Source organism: Orbicella faveolata, unplaced genomic scaffold, assembly GCF_042242905.1.
Source record: "Orbicella faveolata isolate gen_17 unplaced genomic scaffold, um_ofav_v1 contig_47, whole genome shotgun sequence".
Classification (NCBI taxonomy): Eukaryota; Metazoa; Cnidaria; class Anthozoa; order Scleractinia; family Merulinidae; genus Orbicella; species Orbicella faveolata.
The window spans coordinates 9,558,043-9,576,851 of NW_028301577.1; the positions used below are offsets into that span (position 1 = coordinate 9,558,043).

Genomic DNA, 18,809 nt, shown 5'->3' on the forward strand with positions numbered 1-18,809 from the left:
AGGGAAGGCGACTGTTTTCGCAGTCTCCGCTCGCTGCGCGATTGGGCAACCTACACTAGGAGGCTAAAATATCAGAATTAAAAGAAAACAAACAGCAGTTACAAACATTACAAATAGTCAACGCAACTTGACATTTTGTATGTTACAACATACATCTTGTAATTAACCGCTGTTTGTTTTCTTTTCCTTCTGAAATTGTAATGGCCCAAGAACAATAATATTTGTGAGGTTAATATATGTTGGCATTCTTGAGCTAGAGGTAACAGAACTAACTGGCTAAAAAAATATTCTCATTTGATCATGCATAAGACTGCTCAGACCAGAGAGAGCTCCAGAGCACAAAACCCAACCTTGTCCCCATCCCAGGGGGTTTTTGCCTTCAAATGATGACATAAGCCCCCTGGGTACGAGTTGCCGGGGTTGCACATTCCCCGCCTGTAGCTATGACTCTCAAACGCAAGACGCAAGTGACTACATGAATGTCTAATCAGCCAATCAGAATGTCTAATCTAATCTTGGCCAAATGACAGAGCCGGGTAGGTTATACTTGCCATTGTAAACAGAAGTTTCGAAACTCATCGACGGTGGTACTGCGAAGTTGGGAACCGAATACGTCGAATCGCTGCAAGTAGTTTAAGGTAAGCAGAGGCATCGAAGTTACACCGATTTGTAAATCCTTGTACTGTTAACAGGCCTACTTGTTGCATCATTGTTATTTGTTTCCACGAGAAAAGTATAACAGGAGAACTAGCTCTCGGCTTTACATGTAAACACGAAAGTGCCTGGTGAGTCTGGAACAAAAGTTCTGCCGCAAACATCACAGATTGGGCATGTTAGATCGACTCAGTTTTAAACCGAAATGGGCTAATTAATTCTCATAATTATTTGCTGTAAATGTCGACAGGGTTGGTATTCACAGCTGTGGTAACCGCGTCAATTCCCAATTTATCCTCAGACAATATGCGTCTGAAATGTGGCGTACTTTTTCCGCATTACTTATTTGGGAAGCTTTTAAAACCCATTGCAAGGCATCTTGTGTGAATCGAGTTCACCGTTTGGTTACTAATATCCATGTCATTCAGAGAAGTGTTCGATGAAAATTAATCCCATTACAAATATTGAATGGTATTTCATGAAAAAAATTGTCAATAGTTTTAAAGTGAAACACGCAATTTTGAAGAACATTGTTGCAGACCCACCGGAAAGCGCAGATCAGGACGTCACAAATTTCCAATCGTTTTAAAGATGTTAGCAGACTCGGCAGCTTTCCCGGAAAGGTGGAATAATAAAATTTTACTGCCCGATATTTGTCCTTGAAGCATTCGTCTGCTGAAAGCGGATATGTCGTTTGAAACGGATCATGTACGCGCTAAATCACGCTAACTGGGTTTACAAAAGCAGAAAAAATGGCTGTAACAATAAAGAAAAAAGAACGTGTTGAAAACGTTTCTTCAAGTCGTTATTTGCGCGTTTCTTGCAGGAACCTCTATTATCATTATATTCGGTCGGCACTGCAGCCATTGTTGTTTGTTTGTTTTTTTTTTTTGTTTTTGTTTTGGTTTGTTTTTTTTTTTCTTCTCAGTGTTTCTTTTTATTAAGGGTTAGGGTCATCCTTGTGTGACGTGTTACATGTTGTTCTTTTAAAATATCATAAATAAAGCTAATCCCAAGCCGTTTCGGTCTGAGAGTTACGTTAAATGGGTGATTGCGGGCTCTCTTCATCTTTTTCGGGCTTTTTGTCTAGATACTCACAGGCGTTAGTTTGCCAGAAAACGAACAGAAAACATAGTTGAACCGTCATGGGGCAGACCTCACAAGACGGCGTTGTTGAGGGGCTGCAGCCACCAGATTTTATTGATCGGTGTATATAATTGAATATAACTACAAACGTAAAAAAGTATAAATTGGTGCACGGACGGGACAAAAACATTCTGACCGTTGTGAAGATGTGGTCGATCGTTAGAGAGAGTTAATGGTCGTTAGTGGAGGTTTAACTACAATTAAACCTCGCCTTGCGGATACTTTCATAACATGGACACCTCTTTATTGTGGACTCTTGTCTTTGTCCCAGAGAAACTGGCAGGTCCTGGCATCCATAAACAGTCGGATTTCGGACACATCCATAAAATGGAAACTTTTATATATATATATTACAGACAGTTTACTTCGTCCTGCAGAGAAACTAGAATTAGTAATTAGTTACCTCTATGGTGTAGACCTCCTTAATACGGACACTCAGCCCTGCCCCCTTAGTGTCCGTATAACTCCAGTTTACCTAATCAACAAAACAAATTACAATGGAACCTCGATTTCACGAAGGGCCATATGGACTGGCAAAAATTGTTCGATATAACGAGGTTTTGCTGTACAGTGGAACCTCAATTTAACGAACCACTATGTAAACGAAGTCCTCGGTATAACGAACGATATTCCTCGCCCCAGTGATAGTAAAATATATAGAAAATAGCCTCGATACAACGAAACCTCGTTATAGCAAACATATTTTGCCAGTCCGCTGGCTCGTCGTTAAATCGAGGTTCCACTTTACCGGCAGCGAGATAAAGAGGTCTAGAGGCAAGGCGGTTTGTCAAGTTCGACTGCAAACCTGCCAGTGAATGAGTTACGGAATAATTCGTTAAAAAAAGAACGGTTTGCCTGTCATTATCCAGTTTAACATCATTAAAATGCCGGCTGTTTTGTGTTTTTTCTTAGGTTTGAGTCTGTTATCTTGAATAATGAAGGGCGATAAGTCAAGGTAAGAAGTCAATCCTTTGTAGCTAGTGTTTCCGTACGAATTAGACTTTTCTGTATATCGCATTGCGCGAAACATTCTCGTCCCAATTGCGCCCTAAAATGCGGAAGCTCTTTAATTTCTACGCACGTTATAAGAAGTTATGCAAGTTATAAGAAGTCCTACAACAACATTTGAGCCAAATATCTTCTAGTTTTAACTTTACGTAGGTAGATTTTTTAGGGCTTCCGATGACATGGATAATGTATGAATTTTACCACTTGAAAGTAACAAAACGGCAGAACAGTGGCCCTAAGGCTTGTTTCAGTCTTAGCCCGGTTTTTGAGCCCTACCACTTTCAAATGGTCCCCGCGGTCCGTGAAGTGAATCAAAGTGTTAAAAGCCCCACCTGTATCTTTCTTTAAGAGTCAAAACCCATGAGCTTACATTCGGAGGGGAGGGGTGGGGGCTATAAAATATAGTATTACAGTATTTAAACAGCTGCATGGTGAGGGTTTTCACCAGGGACGGGTGCCAAATGGGAATGAATGAGCAGGTTCAGACAATTGCTTTATAAATCTTGGTACATTTCCCTCGTGTTCTCTGCGAAACAGCAACGTGAAATGGCCGGATGCTTGTCTGATGGAGAAGGTGAACCTCTAAGGTAATTTGTTTTGCCCAATATTCAGCTACAGGGTAGTTGTGGACTAAAAGACAAGTTTAATGAATGGATAGCTCGCGCGAGAGACAGAGGACGTCTGCGGTTTCACGCCGAAAGATCTCGTATTTTGCAAATGGTAATACCCAACTTTATTAGTTAATCATGTTTTCTTTATCTTTAACCGCTGTTTGTTTTCTTTTCCTTCTGAAATTGTAATGGCCCAAGAACAATATTTATGAGGTTAATATATGTTGGCATTCTTGAGCTAGAGGTAACAGAACTAACTGGCTAAAAAAATATTTCCATTTGATCATGCATAAGACTGCTCAGACCAGAGAGAGCTCCAGAGCACTATACCCAACCTTGTCCCCATCTCAGGGGGCTTTTGCCTTCAAATGATGACATAAGCCCCCTGGGTACGAGTTGCCGGGGTTGCACATTCCCCGCCTGTAGCTATGACTCTGAAACGATCTGTCTCCTGTGTATTTAATCCCTCGGCGGTGTGACCGGGCAGTCGCTCCAAGGGGAATAAATTATCCTACAAATCTGGGAAACACTGGAAATATACCGTGACTAGATGAATGTCTAATCAGCCAAGGGTTATACTTGGGATCGTAAACAGAAGTTTCGAAACTCAGCGACGGTGATAGTGCGAAGTTGGGAACCGAATACGTCGAATCGCTGCAAGTAGTTTAAGGTAAGCAGAGGCATCGAAGTTATACAGATTTGTAAATCCTTGTACTGTTAACAGGCGTACTTGTTACATCAGTGTTATTTGTTTCCGCGAGAAACGTACAAATAACTAGCTCTCGGCTTTACATGTGAACACAAAAGTGCCTGGTGAGTCTGGAACAAAAGTTCTGCCGCAAACATCACAGATTGGGCATGTTAGATCCACTCAGTTTTAAACCGAATTGGGATAATTAATTCTCATAATTATTTGCTGTAAATGTCGACAGGGTTAGCATTCACAGCTGTGGTAACCGCGTCAATTCCCAATTTATCAGACAATAGGCGTCTGAAATGTGGCGTGCCTTTTACGCATCACTTTTTTGGGAAGCTTTTAAAACCCATTGCAAGGCACCTTGTTTGAATCGAGTTCACCGTTTGGTTACTAATATCCATGTCATTCAGAGAAGTGTTCGATGAAAATTAATCCCATTACAAAAATTGAATGGCATTTCATAAAAAAAAAATTGTCCGTTAGTTCAAAGTCAAACACGCAATTTTGAAGAACACTGTTGCAGACTCACCGGAAAGCGCAGATCAGAACGTCTCAAATTTCCTATCGTTTTAAACATGTTAGGAGACGTGCTCTACTATACTCTACGCTACACAGTACTGTGCTACACCCTCAAACCATTTAAACGCCTTTATTACCACTCTAGCTTACAAGCTCTACTATACTCTACGCTACACATTACTGTGCTAGACTTTCAAACCATTCATTAGGAGAACTACCCTAAAGAAATACTTTTAGGTTAGTTTTGATTTCCTTCTGTTTAAAATATTACAATGAAATTGTTGTTCACCTCGGACTCAACGCACTATAAACGCACTACTGAGCACTCATTTACAAATTTCTCCATTACTCATTTGTAAACTTTATTTTTGTCATAAATCATTAACGGAAACACCGAGTTTTATAAACCTTGTATAAATCTAACTAAACGAGTTTATAATCGCTTTTTTATTCCAAATCGTCTAGTACTGTTACTTTTTAGTTCCTTTACACTTGGGGCATGTGTATCCTTTATGTTTCAACTCCGTAAAAGTTTTTCCCACGCACTTTGCATGCTCCCACTGTCCACATATTTTGCACTTTACGTGGCCTGATTTTGTTTTTGTTCCGCAAACATCGCAAACATCTTTCTTTGTTCCTCGTCTGGTCTCTTTAGTATTCTTCTTTTTTCTTGCCGGGACTTTTTCCTTCACTTCTACACGGAATGGAATTCCTGTAACTATAATAGAATTTAAACGAGTTTGTTTTCCTTGTTCAATCTCTTCTCTTACTTTTAATTTGCTATTTCTTATTCTTTAGATTTCTAACCTTTTTTCGCACGCTCCAGTCCACTTTGAATAAAGGGAATCTCTATCGATCCTTCGCTGGATTCTCCTGCCGATTAAGCGTATAATTAAAGGTTATAACTGCATTTATTCAGGTTCAATCTCTACTTTGGGCAAGTATCATTTTTAAAAGATGTATCACCTCCCTCATCTTCGCCATTGTTATCTGTCCGTCCTCTCTTTCTACCTCCGATGCTTTTCCTACTTCTTGTCGTTTTTGTTCCTGCCTTCTTTCTGCATTTATCAAATGAAATCAAAATTTGCTTAACATGCTATTCCCTTTTTCTTACTCATTTCTGCTGTTTCTATCTTTCCATTCTCACCTACTGTCTCTTGCTGACTTTTTCCTTCCTCTTCTTCATTTTCCATTGATTCTTTTTCCGATTGTCTCCTTACTGCTAGTAAGTCACATGTTAATTCTATGCAAAGGATACCATTTTTTTTTATTTCTATAAATGTAATGTTAGGATTTTTTCATATTTTAATTTTTCATATGCTTGTTATTTTGTTACCTTCTTCTGCATCGCTGCTTCCCACAACACAGCTTTGTTCTTTCCCCCTTTCTTCTTCTTGGCTTTTATTTCCATCTTCATTTCCTCTTTCTTCTTTCCCTTCTTTTCTTTTTCCTTCCTCTTCATAACCTTCCATTGATTCTTCTTCATAGTCACGTTTTCTTTCGGCTACTAACATCACTTGGTGTTTCTATCCAAAGTGTAATGTGATATTATTGTTTTTTTGATTTAATTATTCATGCGCTAATTGATGTTGTTACCTTTATTTTCCGTACTCTATACCAAATCTCTCTTTTTCCTTTTTTTTTTTTCATCCTCTACAGAAGACGCCATACATACAAAAGACGCCATTACAATTCATCTTCTTATTTTTCCTTCTTTTGAACCTTGTTAAATTCGTTGATTTTTTCTTCATTCTATTTATTTAATTTATAATTAATAAGTAATTGAATACCTTCGTCGCTCTACATCTTGGGTTCTTCTGTTGTTTTTTCGTCTTGTCCATCGTTGAAATCTGTTCGATACCAACGTATTAATATTAGGTAGTTAGACAGCATATTTTCCTTTTTATTATTATTTTTCTTCCTTCTTGTCAATGTCATTGCCTTTTTACCCTTTATTTTTACTTCTTCTTTTTCACTGTTTTAACTGTCTTAAATGTCCTCTATGCTTTCGTGCAATTTACGCCATTGCTCTTACTATTTTTTACCTACCATTTGCAATGGACTCTAGAATTCCAGGTCGGAAAAGCTCTCTTCACAGCATGACACATCCCTTTGGCATATATTTCTGCTTCTTAGGTGAATAGAACTTCTGCTGACCGCTTCTTTTTCCTGCATGATTATAAAGAAATTGTCCCCCTTGTTATTTTTTGGCTTCCTTCTTTCTTCGTAACATTTTTATTAGTTTCTAATCTGTCACTTACCTAAATCGAATTTTTCTATGCAGTCCCTTATAACCTTTCCGGGCTTTGTGTTCACTCCTTTTTTTTTGGCATAACATTTCCAGATTTGCTAATCGCACTGCCACTATTTGCTGCTCGCCATCTTCCATTTCCGTTGTCCTTAAAGACATCACCTGTGATAACTACTAAAACAGGTTAGCCTATATTCCTTTAAATCAGTATGAAGTCTTAAAACTAAACTGTTCATTTTCCATCCCTTTTAAAGCCTACTTACCTGTTAAATGAAGTTTTATTGATATTCTATATCATTACGTGAGAAGGCGTCAGATTAAATGCTCTACACTGTCACACCCAGCCTCTCTTAGACGACTTGGTTCCCCGTCTATTTTAATTTTCCTCTTTTCAGTCTGCATACTATTTTTTTCTGCACCCTCTACGTGGCTTTTAATTATGACTTGTGTAAGCCAAGCGCCGTGCTATCTTTCTTGCAGGCTTAGTCCGTAGTTAAGGTTCAAGGTAAAATATGCGCTTCTTACATTCTTAGTTTCATAGGGGCACTTTGAAATTAACACGTTTTTCTCTGAACACAACTGAATCATAGACAGGGCTTTAACCCATACAGCTTCATTAAGAATCAAGCGCACGAACGATTAGCCCACCTCGTCTACGAGACGTATAAATTAACTACCTGTTTTTTGGTCAGGCCCTCTAGTCCCCTTTCCAACATGTCTGTGAACTCATCGATGAATTCTTGGCCTGCTTGAAATTTTTCACGGAAGGCTCTTGGGACTTGAACTTTTTGATTGCAAGTTGGAGATATGTTACTGTCTATGCCAGCTGTAAGTTGTGTTTCAATTACGTATGGGGCCAGAACGCCAGAACTTCTTTGAAGTGCTTTACAACCTCTTCATCTTCAACGGCAGTCGTTGCTTGCGCCTTCTTTAAAATAAATTGTCAGTTTTTTTATAGTCTCTTTTAACTGCTTTCCAGAATGAAAATTTTAACTTAAATACTAACTTAAATACTATTGACGACTATTCGTCACTATTCGCCACTTTTCGCGACTGTTCGCCACTATTCGCACTATTCGGGACTATTCGCTATTCGCTATTCGCGACTAATCGCTATTCGCTATTCGGGTTTTCCAGACACCCTCCAAGTAGCCGTTTACAAAATGGACTCTAGTTAGCAGAATAAAGGGAAAGAGTTACTAGGCGATGAGTAACTAAATTAATAACTAAGTGCAACGAAGAACTAAAACAAACATTTCTTTTCAGAATGGAGGGTGTGACATTAGAAGAAGAGGAGGAAGAGGAGTAAGTGGTAATTCTGGTTAACAATGATGAACCTGCCCAAACTAACCCTACGAAAAGGCCAAAAAGATGTGATTCTGTACATGGCGAAATAGAACAGAAAATAAAAAGTGCTTTTATTAATTTCAATTTATTGAGAAACTTTTTCTTGATACTGTTTCAATGAAATTAAAAAAACACTCCCTATAGTGTGCAAGATCTTCTAATAGCAGATCGAGTAAAGGCAAGGGATTACTGTTTTGTAGAAGTACTGAGTGTAGCACGATATTACAACCAGCGACGGGCAAGAACAGTTATCTACAACTAGGGGATGAGTAACTAAATAATTAACTAAGTGCACTGAAGAACTAAAACAAAGATTTCTTTTCAGGATGGAGTGGGAGACAACTGTTGTGGAACAGGTTAGTAAAAATTGAATTGCACCATATTTCCGTACACGAGGCAGTTGTCTCCATCATATGCTACGAGCTGATGTTGTGAGCTGTTAGGAAGAGGAGCTTAGAATGGGAGCTTTCGTTAAGATCTTTAGGTAACATATTGTCTTAAACAAATAGTGAAATTTTCCTCTAACTTCGGGACGTTGCTTCCTTTGGAAGCGAGGGAGGGGGAGTGCAGGTAGTAGTTAATTTTGAATCTTTACGTTTTATCTACACTTTCTCCCTGATTGCATGTAGGTCTGCCTACGGGGATATGTTAGCGATTAAAGAGGCGCTGTATGAAATTGTAGCCGTTGTGTTAGGGACAGTTGATAACCTTGTTGGGAGTGTAAAAGTTTATGGAGACTGACCAATTTGTGTGGGTGTAAATTGTGGATTTTAAGAGGTCAGGGAAAGAAATGTAAACTGGGTAATTTACAGCGTATGGTTTCCATATCCCTTAGGAAAGTTATAAATAACTTAAAAATTTTGACACTCCCCAGGCTGGATAGGGAGTAGACTTGGTAGGGAGGAGGGATTGGGGGGGGGGGGGGTGGTGGGGGGACAGTGATACATGTTTAAATCTGCGTTAACGAACTCTTGAACAGAACAAATCATCCAATCCTTTCCTTAGCTCTTTATCTTGTTTTTAGCAACTGAATTCCCGGGCTCCACCAATTGCAATGAGTTCGATGGGTGTAACGTCTGCAGCGACTGGCAAATTCCAAAACGGGACGAAACAAAACGAGCTCTAGGCGTGTCGCGACAAACTAGTGGGTGGGACCACTTTACAGGTCGTCTTCAAGGATAGACAAGTAAACCACGGAAAACCAAAGTTGACGGTTATCGGCGATTTATTGCATCAACATAAACGATCGTAAACTGAAATAACAATATGTAACGAATTTCTATCAATTTAGCGAAAAAGTTGCGTAACAAATAGTCAAAACTTACACGAGACAAACTAACGATTTGGAATCGATAACATAACGAAATTGAATAACAATACATCAAAAAATAGCCAGCGTAAATACTACGCTAAGATACTAAATAAGATTCGATCATAGAAGTACACAACAAAAGGAACTAATTAACAGCTCAATGCTTTCGAGCCTAAAAGGTGGGCGTTCACTCTAGTAACGTTCAGAACACTTTCTAATTTAGACGATTATAAATCAACTAACATTGTACAAATGTTCCTTTGTATTCCTTCACCCATAGCTATCAAAAACGTAACCTAATCAAAATGACAAAGGTACTCACATATTGGTCCCGCTTGAGCCAAGGGTTAGGAAATCAAAAAGCATCAAGAGTTTAAGGTTGACAAGACCACGCGAGATGGAAAGAAAAACTACTTTAAAGGGACGCTAACTAAGCTTTTATATGCGCGTGGTGACGCTTAAAGGTCCGATTACAAAACCAATAAAAAAGAAGAAAACATTGTAACTACGTTCGTAACTAAGATAAAGAGACAATTATTAACTAATCAAAATTGACCTTTGTCTAGTGTCCTTAACAATGGGTTTGGCTCGGAACGTGAGGCGAGTAAACAAGGAACATCCCAAAGACTAAGTTTTGTACTGATGTATTTATATTTTAAGTTTTTTACCGCTCATCCCCAGGACGCCAATGAGGGTTCCCGTCCAGCTCTTCCGGAGGTCATTGCTTCTCTAGTAACAGTTACAATGACTCCAGAAAAAGTGGGTGAGTCTTGGCTTTGTCTGCTGAGATGACGAAGTAGTTCTTTTCTCTCTTTTCACCTCTTTTAATTGATAATTTGCTCCAAAGTTTAAGAGTTGTGGATACAGTCCTGTCATTTTCTGTTTATTAGATAATTGTCTGATCCACCTTGATTGATCTGTATGTTTGCGTTAACAATATTTTTGTGGTCACTTCTAACCGTTAGTGAAACTCGCAACCTTTTCCTGTGTCGTTTGATGGTAAATTTGCGTACTTTAAAAGTAAGGTTGTAGAAGGATGTTTTTATTTGACGTTTTCACTGATATTTTCTGGTTAAATTACCTACAGCTCTTAAGTTATGCTGTGCGGTGTGCCTGAACGACTTTCAAGAGGGTGAGCAATCAACCCAACTGCCGTGCAGCCATGGATTTCACCCTCACTGCATCACAGAATGGCTAGAAAGGGTAAATGCAATAATATTTGCGTAATTAACAGACAAACAGGCAGACTGACAAACAGACAAACAGACAGACAATTTATTTCAACACAGTATCTCTTCAATTGCAAAGAATTAAAAAAAAAAAGATGATTATTACTCGGAAGACTTGTTACAGTCAAGTTTTTAATTGTAACATTTCCTGACTGACTGACTGACGACGAGCCACTAAGCTAGTTATATTTGTAGCCTTAAATTTTTTTCTTGAAAGAAAGCTACAGTCGATTTTGTGCATTCTCGTGTAAACAAGTGAGGCGAAATACAACCCTTTCGCAGATTATCAACAGACTATTTGAATGTAGTTTGAGGTTCCTTGGCACTGTGCGAGGTTTATATAAATTAAGTACTAAAATAATGTCATGCGAAGAAAGTAGTGTTGATAAGGCACACTGAAGCGGCGAGTCTTAACTTTGTGGCAAATAAAAGTTGATTAAACTTTTTGGACTTTTGTTGTCAATACAGTAAGTGTCGTCTCCGCCGCTGTTATAGCGGGAGCATCTATTGTTAAAACTCCTGATAACGGCCTTTTTTCGTGGAATGTAGCGGAAAAAAAGTTGAAGGACTAGACAGGGTAAAATTTCTGATGGCTCCAAATTCAATCTCTATAAGGAGGAGAGTTGTATTTAAGATTAAAGATGCTTTCTTTTCTTTGTAGGACGCCACTTGTCCAACATGCAGACACGAGCTGCCGCATTGAAGATGAATTGTAAATTGTAAATTGTAAATAATGTTAGAAACAACTGTAAATTGTAAATAACGTTAGCATTGCAAGTTTTGTTAGTATCGTTAAATTGTAAGTTACGTTAACATTGTAAGTAGTAGGCAATTTTTGTATGTAATATAATGTAAGCTATTGCATTAATAAAATTAAAAAAAAACTGTAAATTTAATTTTAACTGTAGTTTAGGAAGTTAGTTAAAAATTAAAGTACTAGAAGTAATCATAGATTATGAGTGCGTTCGTGTAAAGGTGTTTAGGCAAGGTTGACATTCTGGTCTATTGGAAAGGTGTAGAGGTACATGCAAAGCTAATGAATTTGGGTAGGCCATAGGAACAAATATGTTGTGTAGCATATTTGCATATGTTTACTTTAGAAAAGGGTACTGTTAGATTAGTTTAGCTCTGGTTCGTCATTCGTGAGGTACCACGTGTAGTTTGTTTTGTGGTAAGTTTGTCAGGGTATATGGCAAATTGTTGTACATACCTGAAAGATTGTTATAAGGACAGAATTGGTTATTAATGGTAATTGTAGAAGAGCAGTTAAGACAATTATCACAGTCTAAAAGTGCAGTTAACGAGTATTTTTAATTGTGAATTTGAACTTGAACTGAGCAACTTAAACAAAATAACGAACTGTAGAGTAGTTATCACTGAGGGTGAATTCCAAAAGTATTTGTATAGTTTACATTGAACTATGACACAACAACTTCAACAAAACAGTATGTATTATGTTTATTTTGTATGGTGGAAATTGACTTGTTGACAAGTCAGGTTTAGTTTAAAAGGTAGCAGAGAAACCTTTTGCGATATATAAAAGTGTCCAATGAATATCACTGTTTGCTTTTTCTCATGATATGTAGTTGATGCAGGATAAATAATTGTACCATCAGGTTTATTAAAATTTAAAAATCAGACTCAGTAACATGAATGACACATTTGTGTGAGTTTGCTACTGCCTGAATAATTACATTGTGCCTGCATTTGACATTTGTTTTACATAATTTTCCCAATTGTCATCAACAATACTTTCAACATACAACTTTGGGTGATTAATTGAATGGGCTATTCCTGACAAACGAATTTGAAAGTGTAAATCAGCAGTTCCATAAAGCTGATAAGAAACTGATTTGAAAAAACAATCACCACTGCCACCAACATCACGTGGCATTAAACTGATGTGTTTAAGTTTATCAGATAGATGATCCCAGGGCAAGTTGCCTCTAACATTCTCATCGGGAAAAACACCTCCTTTTAAAGTAGACGTAACTGTCGAATTGACATGTAGCTGTCAGCAGCGTTTTGAAATGCTTGTGCAGCCTCCATTCAATGTCCACTAGAGTGCTTGAAGCTAACTTGCACTAGACCAACAGGATGTGGTTCGTCTGTCCTGATCTTATACGCTCTAAAAGAGTGCTGTAATAGCAAATCAAAAGTATGTTAAATTAATTATTATGAAATATTGAAGCAAGTAAAAAACATTAAATGCTTTAAACCAAAATTGCTTCTCTCTCTCGCGAGATACTGGGCCATTTTTTTCCCTAAGTTTTTTTTTTAAATTCAAATTGTTTTCTTGAATTTTAGAGTAGAGTAGAGAAGAGTAAAGTAAAGTAGAGTAGCGCAGCGTAGCGTAGCAAACGTAGGGTACCGTAGCGTAGCGTAGCGTAGAGTAGAGTAAAGTAGAGTAGAGTAGAGTAGAGTAGAGTAGAGTAGAGTAGAGAAGAGTAGAGTAGAGTAGAGTAGAGTAGAGTAGAGTAGAGTAGAGTAGAGTAGAGAAGAGTAGAGAAGAGTAGAGAAGAGTAGAGAAGAGTAACGTAACGTAGCGTATCGTAGAGTAGAGTAGAGTAGAGTAGAATAGAATAGAGTAGAGTAGAATAGAGTAGAGTAGAGTAGAGTAGAATAGAGTAGAGTAAAGTAGAGTACAGTAGAATAGAGTAGAGTAGAGTAGAGTAGAATAGAGTAGAGTAGAGCAGGTTAGAGTAGAGTAGAGTAGAATAGAGTAGAGTAAAGTAGAGTAGAGTAGCGTAGCGTGGCGTAGAGTATAACAGAGTAGAGTACAGTAGAGTAGCGTAAAGTAGAGTAGCCTAGCGTAGCGTAGGGTAGCGTAGCGTATAGTAGGGTAGAGTAAAGTAGCGCAGCGTAGCGTAGCATAGAGTAGAGTAAAGTAGAGTGGAGTGGAGTGGAGTAGCATCAGTACAGTAGTAGAGTAGCATCAGTAGAGAAGAGTAGAGTAGAGTAGAGTAGAGTAGAGTAGAGTAGAGTAGAGTAGGGTAGAGTAGAGTAGAGTAGAGTAGAGTAGAGTAGAGTAGAGTAGAGTAGAGTAGAGTAGAGTAGAGTAGAGTAGAGTAGGGTAGCGTAGAGTAGCATTTAAGTACAGAGGAGTACAGTAGAGTAGAGTGGCGTAGAGTAGAGTAGAGTAGAGTAGAGTAGAGTAGAGTAGAGTAGAGTAGAGTAGAGTAGAGTAGAGTAGAGTAGAGCAGAGTAGAGTGGAGTGGAGTGGAGTGGAGTGGAGTGGAGTAGAGTAGAGTAGAGTAGAGTAGAGTAGATTAGAGTAGAGTAGAGTAGGGTAGAGTAGAATAGGGTAGCGTAGAGTAGCATCAGTACAGAAGAGTACAGGAGAGTAGCATAAATACAGAAGAGTAGAGTAGAGTAGAATAGCGTAGCGTAGCGTAGAGTAGAATAGAGTAGAGTAGACTAGAGCAGAGTAGAGTAGAGTAGAGTAGAGTAGAGAAGAGTAGAGTAGACTAAAGTAGAGTAGAGTAGAGTAGAGTAGAGTGCAGTAGAGTAGAGTGCAGTAGAGTAGAGTAGAGTAGAGTAGACTACAGTAGAGTAGAATAGAGTAGACTAGAGTAGAGTAGAGTAGAGTAGAGTAGAGTAGTGTAGAGTAGACTAGAGTAGAGTAGTGTAGAGTGGACTAGAGAAGCGTGGAGTAGAGTAGAGTAGAGTAGTGTAGAGTAGAGTAGAGTAGACTAGAGAAGCGTAGAGTAGAGTAGAGTAGAGTAGAGTGGACTAGAGTAGAGTAGAGTACAGTAGAGTACAGTAGTAGAGTAGAGTATAGATTAGAGTAGCGTAAAGTAGAGTAGCGTAGCGTAGCGTAGGGTAGCGTAGCGTATAGTAGAGTAGAGTAGAGTAGAGTAGCGTAAAGTAGAGTAGCGTAGCGTAGGGTAGCGTAGAGTAGAGTAGGGTAGAGTGCAGTAGAGTAGAGTAGAGTAGAGTAGACTACAGTAGAGTAGAATAGAGTAGACTAGAGTAGAGTAGAGTAGAGTAGAGTAGAGTAGAGTAGTGTAGAGTAGAGTAGTGTAGAGTAGAGTAGAGTAGACTAGAGAAGCGTAGAGTAGAGTAGAGTAGAGTAGAGTGGACTAGAGTAGAGTAGAGTAGAGTAGAGTACAGTAGTAGAGTAGAGTATAGATTAGAGTAGCGTAAAGTAGAGTAGCGTAGCGTAGCGTAGGGTAGCGTAGCGTATAGTAGAGTAGAGTAGAGTAGAGTAGCGTAAAGTAGAGTAGCGTAGCGTAGGGTAGCGTAGAGTAGAGTAGGGTAGAGTGGAGTAGAGTAGCATCGTACAGAAGAGTACAGTAGAGAAGCATAAGTACAGAAGAGTAGAGTAGAGTAGAGTAGCGTAGCGTAGAGTAGAGTTGAGTAGAGAAGAGAAGAGAAGAGAAGAGAAGAGAAGAGAAGAGTACGGCTCTGCTGCTCTGCGGCTTTTTTACTTACAGAGTAGAGAAGGCAGTGATAAATGGACGGAGTAGAGGCTCTAGAGGCTGAGAAACTCTACGCTTTTAGTCGATCATTTTTTTAGGACACATTTGGTATTACAGTATTTAAACAGCTACATGGTGAGGGTTCTCACCAGGGACGGGTGCCAAATGGGAATGAATGAACAGGTTCAGACACTTGCTTTATAAATCTTGGTACATTTCCCTCGTGTTCTCTGCGAAACAGCAACGTGAAATGGCCAGATTCTGGTTTGATGGAGAAGGTAAACCTCTAAGGTAATTTGTTTTGCCCAATATTCAGCTACAGGGTAGTTGTGAACTAAAAGACAAGTTTAATGAATGGATAGCTCGCGCGAGAGAGAGAGGACATCTGCGGCTTCACGCCGAAAGATCTTGTATTTTGCAAATGGTAATACCCTACTTTATTAGTTAATCATGTTTTCTTTATTTGCAGGGAACTAGAAGATCCCGTAGAGGTCGGAAAGCGGGACGCAATGTTTAAGAATAGCAAGTTGTAAGTATCTATAGATTCACTAGTTATAACAGCACTGCTTTGGGTAAACACGTGTTCTTGGTATAAAAGCGATTTAATTTACAAGTCTGAATTTGTGGAGAGAATTTACATGTGAGCCCAGTTAAAACATTGCGCCTTCTTCTTGTCGAATGTAAATCTATAAACTGTATCATACTCGAATAGTTAGTTAAACTGGTTGTCGACAGTTTATTTTAAGTCTTTATCTCAAGTTCATTGTCGAAAACACCGTCTGGAATAGCATTCACTTGCAAATTACTAGGAACAACCACCAGCCTTTCGTCAGGTTGCACATCAATTCGCTGGTACCATTATTTTATAAAATACTACTTTGTGGCAAGGGCACTGTGTAACTTAAATGTCTTAAACAAGAGTATAAGGCAAAGTTGTTTTCGAACTTGTGTCACAAGCAATGCTGTTGTATCACCTGGCGTGCCAGGTGGTACCCTAGGGCCCTGTCCACATTACGCCGGAGAAATTTGAAAACGGAGCTTTATTTCTACGGTTGAATCTATCGTCCGCACTAATCCGTGACGAAAACGGAGCTTTTCGAAAACGCTCTTCAAACCGGAAGAATTTGAAAACGCCGGCTTTGCGTTTTTGTGTGGACGGAAAACGTTTTAAAAATGAAGCTTTTCGAAAACGATGACGTCACGATAATCGTGATATTCCCCTGCCCGAGTATTCCTCAAACAGAAATCCACAACGACCGGGCATTGTTACGTTTTCAAATTTCTTCGGCGTAGTGTGGACGGCCGGAAAACATTTGATGCGTTTTCCGAGTGAAACCTCCGTTTTCAAATTCGTCGACGAACAGGCAAGATTGTCCGATAAACTCACAGCTCACCGTGCTTGTTAATGACATTGGTATAGCCATGAAAAGGCTGGGCTACGCTTTGTATGGTGGGAAAGTGTACAAGAAATGCGACAAGGCAAAGTACACCTATTCCTATAAGTGCGAGGTGGAGGCGTTAGTTAATAGTTTGGCGGCTAACGAATCTTTCAAGGCGCGACTTCTAAAGGACATGAAGAAAGTCATCGATATCCTAGCCAACTCGCACTGCGAGGTCATTCGACCACTTTGCGTAGATTATAATTTGATTGAGGTTAACGATGGCAAGTGCTGGTCAATCAAGGAGCGTCGCTTCCTGGAGAATGTGATCGCGGACAAGGACATTGGTCATGTTACACCGCGAGCGTTTCCCCGCACGATCCAACAAGAGAGCCAGAACCGAAGTATTTCAAAGAAATTTTGGAAAATAGCCTCACAGAAGCTGAAATTGAAGAATTTTGCGAAGATTTCTTGAGGCTCTTGAATCACAATCAAAACAGACACAAAGACAAAGTTCCTTGCCTAATCGGTCCGCTAATTGTGGAAAGACGAGTTTATTTCAACCAATTCTAGGCCTGGTTCATCATGGCATCACTGACGCCGCCCAGCCTGTGTTTTGCTCGTCGTCGACGACGATGCCCTCCCTCGCAATCCATACGTCCCACGCAATCTTCCTCCCCAAATCATCCTCGTGGGGGAGGAAGATTGCGTGACAAGAACAAAGAGCGTCTGCGTAGGAGACTAGGCTTGAAGCTTTGCGTGCAGTTGGTAAATGGGACTTTTGAGGTCTCCCTCATTGAGTTCAGTGAAGTATTTTACATCCTGTTATGCCTTAAATCACAACGTATTTAATATGAATTGAAAATAAACCTCTGGAATCATTGTACGGCGACAATAGAGAGTTTAAACATGACGTTCACGGCAGACGGCAAACGGCAAAAATAAGTTCTGATTTTTTATTCTTTTCCTCTAATCCTTAAATAAATCACACAAAAATAGAAAAATGTCTCCTACTATTCACCGCGAATACAAATATTTTCACTCTACTGTACAGACAGGTGAAGACAGACGGCAAAACTTTCATTTTTGCCGTTTGTCGTTTGCCGTAAACGTCATGCTTCACCTTTCAAATATATTATCCAGTTAACACCGTTATTCGAATGAATGTCACACAACGCTTATCTTATAACTTTATTTTATTTCCTAACCGTTACGTGACCATCTTGGGGAAAATATTTTTTCCCCTTAACACTGCCGATTCCGAGGAGGTATTCAAGAAAGAGCTCCTGGGCTACTGCTGTATTTGCTTCGACAAAACTGGACGAAAAGAAATGTAAGGAAAAGTTCAGTCGGGTTATTGAATATTTGGTTGGAATTCTTCAAAGCTGTGAACCTTTCCAAGCACTCGCCTCTTGCTTGCTTGGGCCTGATGGCCTAAAGCGTTTGATTTGTATTATTTCAAAATGATGAGAACTCGTCAAATTCAAAGCGCCGGTGTTCATGAATAGTGATTTGGTGATATTGCATGAAGTGCATCGTAATCATCAAATAACAGCTCTTCGCAAGAAAGTGAAATAAACTGAATTCGAAATCACGGGCAGAAAATGGTTGAATAATCAAAAAGCCGCCACTGTCTATTTTGCTTTCTAACCGATCTACACTCCACCCAGTCCTCCGATATTCTCGTGCTCCGGGTGTTTTTAATCCCCTACACCTTACTCCGTAAAGGCTTGGCACACTTTCAGCCTATGCTGCAATCTGTAGCAAAATAGACCGCTTTCGTATTCTCGGTATTGGACTGGAACTAGCTTGCAACTGAGGCTAATGCGGGGGGGGGGGGGGGGTCTTTTCAAATGCAAATGACATTGATCTCTTTTTAATGGTATTCCCTGCGTGAGCCTCCATTGCAAGCCGAGAATACGAATATGTGTAAAACCAATCGAAAGGCTGACCGCACAGCTGAAAAGGGTAAATTTAATGAATATGACCTATTACAGGAGAAGTGATTTCCGCGAATGTTCTCTGGGTAGGCTGACTGCCTCGGAATGCCGGAAACCCCATTCCGGGAACTTCAAATTTGAAACTTGTCAGGAGGAGGGTGCCCCCAGAGCCACCTAAAGGGGACCGCCTTTCGTGGTCCGTATCTCGAACCCCCTTCTCCAAAATCCTCCTGTATCTGCCCCAGGAAGGGAAGGCGACTGTTTTCGCAGTCTCCGCTCGCTGCGCGATTGGGCA

General features: G+C 39.5%; 1 protein-coding gene and 1 long non-coding RNA gene across 2 annotated transcripts; both read left to right on the forward strand.

The window, feature by feature from the left end:
- Positions 1 to 485: 485 nt before the first annotated feature.
- LOC149097042 (uncharacterized) lies at positions 486 to 15,727 on the forward strand. Its single transcript, XR_016204259.1, has 3 exons — positions 486 to 638; positions 2,713 to 2,755; positions 15,665 to 15,727. It is a non-coding gene; the product is annotated as an uncharacterized LOC149097042 (long non-coding RNA).
- Positions 6,471 to 12,429, forward strand: LOC110066184 (E3 ubiquitin-protein ligase RNF181-like). Its single transcript, XM_089279999.1, has 5 exons — positions 6,471 to 8,191; positions 8,559 to 8,589; positions 10,227 to 10,308; positions 10,633 to 10,748; positions 11,436 to 12,429. The coding sequence occupies exons 1-5, from the start codon at positions 8,154 to 8,156 to the stop codon at positions 11,475 to 11,477; spliced, it is 309 nt and encodes a 102-aa protein (XP_089136125.1). The 5' UTR covers positions 6,471 to 8,153; the 3' UTR covers positions 11,478 to 12,429.
- Positions 15,728 to 18,809: the final 3,082 nt, after the last annotated feature.

Bases quoted from the DNA above. Each gene is read 5' to 3' on its own strand.
- LOC110066184 (XM_089279999.1), top strand. From the start codon at position 8,154: ATGGAGGGTGTGACATTAGAAGAAGAGGAGGAAGAGGA. The intron at 8,192-8,558 runs GTAAGTGGTAAT...ATTTCTTTTCAG, and splicing joins GAAGAAGAGGAGGAAGAGGA to GATGGAGTGGGAGACAACTG. The intron at 10,309-10,632 runs GTGAGTCTTGGC...AATTACCTACAG, and splicing joins AATGACTCCAGAAAAAGTGG to CTCTTAAGTTATGCTGTGCG.